General features: G+C 43.9%; 1 protein-coding gene across 1 annotated transcript; it reads right to left on the reverse strand.

The window, feature by feature from the left end:
- Window positions 1-883: 883 nt before the first annotated feature.
- LOC125551459 (phosphatidylinositol 4-phosphate 5-kinase 4-like) lies at window positions 884-4993 on the reverse strand. The gene is made up of 8 exons (XM_048714705.1): window positions 4459-4993; window positions 3466-3630; window positions 3216-3381; window positions 3001-3117; window positions 2713-2906; window positions 2517-2620; window positions 2358-2439; window positions 884-1781 (listed from the first exon to the last, which is right to left on the reverse strand). The coding sequence occupies exons 1-8, from the start codon at window positions 4482-4484 to the stop codon at window positions 1484-1486; spliced, it is 1152 nt and encodes a 383-aa protein (XP_048570662.1). The 5' UTR covers window positions 4485-4993; the 3' UTR covers window positions 884-1483.
- Between the last annotated feature and the right edge of the window lie 4699 nt (window positions 4994-9692).

Consider the following 9692-nt stretch of genomic DNA (forward strand, 5'->3'; position numbering starts at 1 on the left):
GTACGATCCCTCTGTGGTATCCACGCGTGCCTTGTCCACGGTTCGGCAGCACTTCGTCGTCCAGGACAAAGGTTAACCAGAGGACAAGAGGTGGAGGATAACTACACCCCCGTGTTCGTCGAGTTGTCGTGCACAACTGACTTGACAGCTGGCCACATGCATCCGGTGGAGATACTCGATCGTCACATGATGAAGCATGGCAACAACGTGGTCGTGCAGCTACACATTTGATGGTCCAAATTGTGGCCAGAAGCTACAACCTGGGAGGACTATGAGGTGCTTCGGCGACGTTTTCCAGCAGCAACCATCCGATCAAGGACTTCTTCTCAAGCAGGCGGGAGTGTCACACTTGCGTCTAATGACGCAGTGGACTGAAAGATGGCTATGGCATGATGAGCTTTGGGTCGTGCGTGTGTGGGCGTATGGAGCCATGTGTGGCTATTCATGCGGTGTCAAGAGACTGAGGGTGTTTATCGAATGAATGGTCCGGTTCTCACCTACTCTCCTTCCTCCCCTAAACCTACCCAACCACCCCGCCACCGTGCGTGTCACAAAATCCTATGCGCAAAGCTTCAGAAACATGAGTAACTCTTGTACTCCCTCTGTTCCGAAATAACTGATGAACTAAAACCATGTCAGTTATTTCCGAATGGAGGTAATCGCAAGTTAGCTATACAGTTAGCTAGACAGGGGTGGCTCAAAGCTCAGGTTTGCACACACGCCAAATCATTAAACTTGTATCCGGACTTGGCTCATACATATCCCACGGAGTATTAACAGTATGACCTGAGTTGCCCAACTTGTCAATCTTCTCGGCATTTGTGATTAATTCAGACATAGCAGTAGCATTTTGCTATTGAGTCCAGTAATTCAAATTGGTCAATGTTTGCATCACATGTTGTGCACAATATAGTATCTCAGCAATTCAGATACAAAGAAAACACACCGGTTACATCAGGCAGCAGCATAGAAGCGTGGCATGTCAACTCAGGTAAAACATTTACATCTCTGAACTTGTCATTACAAAATATCATTGTAAGTTCAGCCTTCAGGTGGTGGACAAAAGGATCTTCAAGTCAGCATCTACACTAACATTAGTGAACTCTGTATGCGTGTATATAGCTATTCAGGCATAGCTTGGCATTGCTGCGCTATGCTACACTGGCTGAAAAAGTACCTGTAGAAAGGCAGTTGTGTCTATTTTGTAAACAAACAAAAATGGACTGTCCGACCTGATTATTCAAATGCAACTGTCTCAAATGGAGCCTTATTTTCCAGCTGAATTCCTTGGAATTTCCAAGCAGTGGGCAGTACGACCATCCCGATTCTCAAGCTCTTTCTCATCCAGTGGAGTCCGGGGCGACCCGATGATGTACATGTAGAGGCATCGAGCCCTGCTGCAACGCCAGCAGCATGGTGTTTCGACAGTCAACGCATAAATCCATGCCAGAAGTCCTAGGAGCTGCTGAGTCTCAATGTCTTTTCAGATGTCTACCTTGTCTTCTTGGAACGCTTTGTATACAAAATCTTTAAAGCGCCTGGAATACTGTTTTGGATCTACTGCTGAAATAGACGTTGGGTCATATTGGAAAGACTTGTATGCATGCTCAAGCTTTTTGCTGATATCATAGTCCTGAAGTATGTCTATAATCCCAAAGTACAATATAACATCGTACAACTCCCCGGTAGGTTCTCCAATAAGCTGTGGTTCGCAATCACTCTTTCGAATTGTCAATTCAGCTTTTGTTGGCATGTTCGACCCGAGCTTTATCTTGGACAACCTGTCCACCCAAAGAATGTTAATTATGCTGTGTTAGAACACACAAAGCATGAATAGGAATACAACCAAATATTTATAGCATATGTATATAGGAAAAACGGGGTTTGACTATGGCTTTTTTTAGGAAAAGATATTAGTTGTTGATAAGCACCATATATCTCCAGCAGTATTTATATATGAAGGGAGTGGACAAATGATAGGTTGCAACAAAATATGGCATCCGTGCGACTTCTAAACCTCATGGGGATTGTGGGGACATACCAACCAGACAAATTGGGGATTTGTTATAGATTAAAATAACGCTCAAGTGAACCAAAGGCTATGGCCTACAGATATTGCTGCATCCTGGATTGTCCTACAACCTGCTACCTCCCTCCTTTTACTACCTTGTTTATCTTGCCTCTTCTCCCAATGCACAGAATTAGTTGAACATAAACTCAGATCAACGTGAACACCATGGAGGCATAAACCATCTCAATATGATAAGTAGGATATGATTATATTAGCACGTGCATGCATTACAAGTATTGTGAATAAGAGCAACAATGATGGGCTTTAATCAAGTGCCTTATTTCACCTGTTTGGATCAGTATCTCCTCTAGATAGGTGAGGTGACAGGTGGGGTGATGATCCTCTGCTGCTATCACTGTCAAAGGAACCTTCAAACAATGAAGTTTGTAAGGTATACGGCAACAATGTCAAAAGTTGTTAAAATGTTTTATTTTTTTAAACCAACCTTCAGTCATTATAACTCTTTTGTCTCTAAAATGTACGCCCACCAAAAGACTGTAATCCATAATGTTTTCCTGCTCGAGAAAATCGCAATCCTTGTCGACTTGTCTGCTTCAACAGATTTAACTTCTGGATTAGCTGGGGAGTAAAAATGTAAAATGTGATGACTTCTCACTGGTAGTAGCCTCACTCTCACTCACCTCTGGAACTCTTGGTACCAGTGTTTTTGCAATCGAAATATAAAGTTAAGATCAAGGTCTTTTAAAATAGTGTACTCGTCTATTTCTGTCTGTGGCTTGTCAGTTGTACGTCCAAGGGATGAGCCTTTCAAATCAAATCTTCTATGAATAAAGTGATCAGAACAGAACAGATTTCCCATTATAACAAAACGAACCTGGGTAATAGTAACAGCAAACAGATGATCAGGCATACATTACAAGCTTACCAAGTAGATGTAACATGAAACCAAATATCTTGTAAGTCCTGACCTTCTTTTGGTTAGCTCCGGATAACTTGACACAATGCAGACCAAAAAACTTGGTGACTAGAGTGTTTTCGAATGACCGGACATGATTGTAGTAAGCTCGAAGCATCTTCAGAAATATCTGCACAACAAGGAAGTGTTCCGTACATTCTGTATAAAACTGTTGGTTGTCTAGGAAGTTAGAAAACATTTAGACAGAAACAACAGCCAAGCACAAACCTTTACTTCAGCTTTCTTCATCGTTTTTATCATGTACTGATCATTGCTCGTGAGATAAAAGAAGCTTCCACTCTTACCAGGGGATGATAACTCCCGGAGAGCCTGGTCGCCACAAAGGGATAACATATAATCTGCTGCATCAACCTTGAACAACTTGCGCAATGTCCTGCAATTCATTTCATGACAAATTGCATGTGAATTGTAACTAAGCATAGATAAACGTTAATTAGAAACTGGAGTGATGACCAACCGGAATACTTGCGGGCAGTAATCTTTCCATCTAAAATCGCAAGAACTGTGTGGAGGGGTGTATTTTGAGCCTTCTGGAGGGAACCTTGTCCATACTTTCTCCTTTGGGTCAAAAGCTGATGACTTTAGATCAAGCGTAATAGGTCCTTGCTTTCCTACTGCGTGTCTGTTCCACGGACAAGATAATAAGCACATGAAAAAATACATGTTAGAAAGACATGGCATTCTGCTATATAGTCAATGAAAAACCACAAAGGGTTGTGCCTCGTTGTGATCCATTATCCTTAGTTGACAATGAAATGTCGTATAACATGATTTTCCATCTGTGAGCTATCCAGCCCGAGGCGATTAGCATCTCAATAAAATTTTCCCAGCTTTGTTTCCGGTCGGATGCCTAGTTGACTACATGGTGCAACCACTCACGCCATTTGAATGGAATGGCAGATCATTACGAATCTTCTGTCTAAGCCATCAAATTACAATTAGCCGCCACTGATTCTCGTTTGACCAAGTACAAGGATAAGCATTGGCCGCACTTTCATGTTGGTGGGTGCTCTAGGTGTGGAGCTGTGTTTTTGCACATTCTACTTTTCATTCTTAATAAATGGGCAAACCGCCTGTCTAGTTTTGAAAGAAAAGAAACACGAATATAAATTTGTTGGAGAATTGTCTGAAATCTCATGCTTTCTAACATATGCAAACAATTTTGGAAATTGATTGTTCACGGCAGAAGGTGCTTTCTACATATGCAATCAATTTTTGGAAATTGATTGTTCACGGCAGAAGGAGGGGAAAATCAATCTATTTGCCATTCATCTTTCATATAACCGTGATTGTTCTCGAAAAAAGAGGACTCCCATAAACATCTGATTCTTAGACAATCGCAGTTTTCTTTGTATCAAGAACCATGAAGATCAATGTACGATCGGCCGGAAGTGCCCAATTGCTGGTAGTTTTAAAAAAAAGATCAATGTACGAGGGCAGGTAGGGGTACCTGATGCCGAGCTGGAGGTTGAGCATAAGCTCATAGTTCTTGTGACCCTTGGCGATGGTCTCGCCCTGCCGCCGCGCCGCGCGCGACCTGCCGCCGGCGTGCGGCCCCGTCGCCGGCGACGGCGGCGGCAGGCCCCTGCCCTCGCCGGCGTCCTCCACCCTCACCGTCGTGGCGCGCCTCTTCGTCCTCTTCCTCCCCTTCTCCCGCCGCCGACCTGGCACCGTCGCCTCCGCCTCCTCCACAATGCCGCACGTGGTGCCCCCATCCAGAGGATCCCCCCCTACCCCCTGCAATCTCGGATCTTTTCAAAGTTCTCTCTCTCCTCCCACCCGGAAGTTTTGCTCGGCCTGGACGCCGAGCTCGCGCGCCCGCACGTTCGCTGCCCTACGAGCCGAGGTGTGCTCTCCTGGTCTGTCTCCGCCACGCGCCGTATCACAAGCTTGCAGCGACTGTAGGCCGTAGAAGGATGTCGGAACTACAAGACACCTAATCGCCAAACCGTAGTTTCATATTACTCGCACCCAGAGGACGGAGAGTCAAACCGTTGGCTGGGCAGCTTACCCCTCTGAGTTCGAGTCTCGGTTCGAACCTGTTAGTCATTTTTTCTTTTATTATCTCAAATCAAAAATGCTAGACTTATGGATGGCATTCACGGATTTTATCTACGAACTCGTTTCTTCAAGAATCATCTTCCCCCTAATTTCTAATAGTGACCCTCCTCTCCCTTTGATTTTCTAATCATATTTTGACAACTCATCCCGTAACCTGAGTCCCGTGCAAATCGTCCGTAGGTGTAGCGTTGTCCTATCTCAAATATAGCATCAAGCCGACACAAAGCATTTAGAGTATCATTCGACATTTGCATAACTAGGATGTACATAGTCCAATACAAAAAATGCTAGACTTATGGATGGCATTCACGGATTTTATCTACGAACTCGTTTCTTCAAGAATCATCTTCCCCCTAATTTCTAATGGTGACCCTCCTCTCCCTTTGATTTTCTAATCATATTTTGACAGCTCATCCCGTAACCCGAGTCCCGTGCAAATCGTCCGTAGATGTAGCGTTGTCCTATCTCAAATATAGCATCAAGCCGATACAAAGCATTTAGAGTATCATTCGACATTTGCATAACTAGGATGTACATAGTCCAATACAAAAAATCTGACATTTTGCATAACTAGGATGTACATAGTCCAATACAAAAAATCTGACAAAGGAAGGGGGAAAATGACAATTCGGCAACCGTGGAGTCTTATAGACCGACACTATGCCTATGTCAAAACGGTTGGTGGACTGATCAAGAGATTATGTGGCCATTCATGTTGGGTAAAACATCCGTAGCCACCTGCTCCAATCGCGTACATACCACCTTAAATAGCGGTTGGTACTCCGCACGTTGTAGCATAGACCACATATGAAGCGAATGCGTACAGCGAAAAATAACCTGCCGAGGAGAAGCATTTTTGTCACTAAAAAACCAAATCATTTCTACATAGCCAAAGCGACCATAGTAAGGCATACTGAATGTGCGTTAAGTCGACTAGAGGGGATGAATAGGCGACTTTTATGAATTCTTCACTGAGAAATTTTATGGTGAGGATATTCCTAAGCAAAGAACTACTTGCAGCGGAATAAGTACTCGGATGCAGACTTGACATAATATAAGCATGGACATCATGATGAATAGAAAACAAACACAGAGTACAGAAAGCGTAAGTACAGGATAAAACATGGTGAAGATAAACAGACTAAAGAAATTAAACTGGGAAAATTGAGAAAATCTTTAGTCAAAGCCTTCAAACATATATGAACAAGTACACAGCACAGTACAGATGAAATGGAAGGGTTGAGGAAATAGAACCAATTAGCTCGGTGAAAACAATGATTTGGTAAACCAGTTCCAACTGCTGTGACAGTTGTACGTCTGGTTGGATCTGCTAGGTATTAAAACCCAAGGACACACAGTTCCGGACACATAGTCCTCACCGTATTCTCCTTGAACTACGGTCACACAGACCTCGTCCAATCACTCGTGGTAAGTCTTCAGGTGACTTCCAAACCTTCACAGCCTCGGTCACTCGGCGATCCATAATTTCCTCTTGGATGCTCTAGACCATGATGCCTAACCGCCTGAAGGATGCACAGTCCTCGAAGGTAACAAGCGTCGGTTCCACACAGGAACAATCTCTTCAATGAAGCTCAATCACTTTGGGTTTTTAAGTGTTTGGGTTTGGGGTTTTGGGTTTTTCCTCACTTGATGATTTTCGCTCAAAGTCCTCGGAGAATGGGATGCTCTCAATGACAAGTGTCAGTTCCTCGCAGAGCAGCCAACTAGCTAGTGGTTGTAGGGGGAGGCTATTTATAGCCCAGGGAGAAGCCCGACATGATAAGACATAAATGCCCTTCAATGATATGACCGTTAGGTGGATAAGATATCTTGGGACAACTAGCATATATCACAACAACGGTCAAGAATTTTGAGGTTCAAATTCCTCAGGGCTATCGTGTTCCTTACTTGTAGGCAATCCGCACTAGCGAATTCCTAACTCCTCAGTCAGAACAAATTCCTCAGAGAACAGAAGGACTTCGTCTCTGTCACTGAAGAAATTGACTGAACTGTATGAGATTTTCAATGGTTTCACTCGAAGGGATTGCTAGGTGTAGGATTTTGAGATGAGCATCACCTGGAAACTTTTCCTTAATTTTACCTCGACCCCCTTTAGCAGTACGGTGTTTCCTATGACTCAAGAAAGCGAAAATGAAACTACGAAAACAAATGTCTTCACGCTTCATGGTCCTCGCATGAATATCAAGTCTTCATGGTCACACCATTTTTTTCACTTTCAAAGTCTTCAGGAAGTCTTCAGAAGTACAAAGTCTTCAGTTGATGACATTCATTTTTAGGGGTTGACTTTCTCTGTAAATATCAAACTCCTCATACACTTATAGACCTATGTACACTCACAAACGCATTAGTCCCTTAACCCATAAGTCTTCAATACACCAAAATCACTAAGGGGCACAAGATGCACTTACAATCTCCCCATTTTTGGTGATTGATGACAATATAGGTTAAGTTTTCAACGGGGATAAACATATGAAGTGTAAATACTGATATTGAGGAATTTGATTGCAAGATATAGAAGAGCTCCTCTTGAAGATGTGCATAGTGAGGAATTTGCTTTTGAAGCAATGCACATTTGAAGAGTAGAATCATGGAGATCTCCCCCTATATCTTGTAATTCATACACGCATTTAACATATGATATGAAGAATTTGAAATGCATGATGAAATATGGTGACTGATGTAATTCAGCATGTGTGCATTATCATACATGAGGAAATATCATGCAGAAGAACATAGCAAAAAGTATCAGACCACCATCGGACTTAAGATTACAACTCGATCCAACAAAGTCTTCAAAAAGAACGAGAGTTGTAACTTAGCAACAAAACACTCATATATATAGACCCACTTGAAGACTAAGTCAAATTTCTCCCCCTTTGTCATCGAATGACCAAAAGGGATGAAAAGTGAGGACTAACGCCCCTGAATAATATCATCACTGAGTCGATGGAGGAGCGCCAGCATTGTTGGGGTTGGTTGTTGAAGTAGGGCCTACCGTAGTGTCATCCAAATCTTCATGCTCATCCGTATCGCGCGGTGAAGAATAAGAGCTGGCCACCAAGTGAGGAACTTTGACCTTCTTGAATTTCTTCGAAGGTGGCTGAGACCAGTCAAAGTCATGCTTGAAGCCCATGTTGTTGAGATCATCTTCACCGTAGAGATGAGATAGAACAGCCGAGGTGCGATCAAATACTTCATGGAGGTAGTAATGGTTCTTCTTCACTGAATTCTGAGTGATGGTCATGTTCTGAAGAATTGAACCGAACTGGCGCTTGACCAATTTATGGTTGTGATTGACCTTTTGGTGAAGACTGAGGAGAAGCTCACGATCAGTCAACACCCTTGGAGCTGTGGCTTGAGGATTTTGCTTTGAAGCATTGGCGGCAGAGTCATGAGTGGCAGAGTCATCATTGGTGGAGTAAGATGTAGCTTTGCGGAACTGACCATCCAATGGGCGGATGCCTTCATCAATAACAGCATGTGCCTTGCCCTTCTCATCAGATGAGGAAATAGGTCTTTTGAAGACTTCAATGGGCGGAAAATATCTGACGTGATTCTGCAAATCAGCCTTGTAATTGATTAAAGACATTGATCTGAGGAATCTCATAATCCAAGAAGCGTAAGGCTTCAACTCAAAAGGCGACAATACAACATTTTCCAGAGTCCTCATTAAGAAATCATGGTAGTTGATTGGAACTCCATGGAAGATATTGAAAAGCAAATTCTTCATGATGCCAACTGTAGCGCCCCAAGACCGATGTGTCAGGTGTCCTCCAATTATTCGCTGTTGTTGCCTTGTCATTGTTTGCATGTCATGCATTTCATATCATGTCATCATGTGCATTTCATTTTCATACGTGTTCGTCTCATGCATCCGAGCATTTTACCCGTTGTCCGTTTTGCAATCCGGCGCTCCTATGTCACCCGGTGTCCCTTTCTACCTCTTTTTGTGTGCGGGTGTTAAACGTTTTCGGATTGGACCGAGACTTGTCATGTGGCCTTGGTTTACTATCGGTAGACCGCCTATCAAGTTTCGTACCATTTGGACGGCGCGAGCTGACCGGCGCCGCCTGGTCCCCGCCGCCTGCAGCTCCTTCGCCCGCGCGCCCCACGCCGGAGATGATGCCGCCGCCCGCCTCTGCCTGCCTCCAGCCTCCTCCGCGCTGTCCTCGTCGGCGACGAGCTCGCTGGAGACGCCGCCGCCGATGCCCGGGTCCGCTCTGCCTCAAACCGGCCCGATCCACTCTGCCTCCGTGATCCAGATCCGGCCCGTTGACTTTTTCGCGGGGTAAAAATCTCACCAAGTCCCTAGATCCCAGTTATTTTATGCATTTTGCATCGCATCATAACTCCCTCATCGTAGCTTTGATTTGTGCGTGTAGCATATCAAAATGTTCGTCTCGACGAGTACATCATTTCATATCATTGTATCATTTTCATTTGAGCTCATCTTGATGCCCGAAATGCTGTTGGAAAAGGGCTATGTGAGGAAAGTTGCAGATCTGTTTCAGCAAATGGCCTTTTGTCATTTTTGCCATGATTAATGTGTGCATGCTATGGTCCTGAGCTCTACATGTGTTTTGTTATATGCCATGCCATCTT

The sequence above is a fragment of the Triticum urartu genome, chromosome 4, assembly GCF_003073215.2.
Source record: "Triticum urartu cultivar G1812 chromosome 4, Tu2.1, whole genome shotgun sequence".
Lineage (NCBI taxonomy): Eukaryota > Viridiplantae > Streptophyta > Magnoliopsida > Poales > Poaceae > Triticum > Triticum urartu.

Bases quoted from the DNA above. Each gene is read 5' to 3' on its own strand.
- LOC125551459 (XM_048714705.1), bottom strand. From the start codon at position 4,484: ATGCTCAACCTCCAGCTCGGCATCAG. The intron at 2,907-3,000 runs GTCAGGACTTAC...ACTATTACCCAG, and splicing joins CCGGAGCTAACCAAAAGAAG to GTTCGTTTTGTTATAATGGG. The intron at 2,621-2,712 runs GTGAGTGAGAGT...CTGTTGAAGCAG, and splicing joins TGGTACCAAGAGTTCCAGAG to ACAAGTCGACAAGGATTGCG.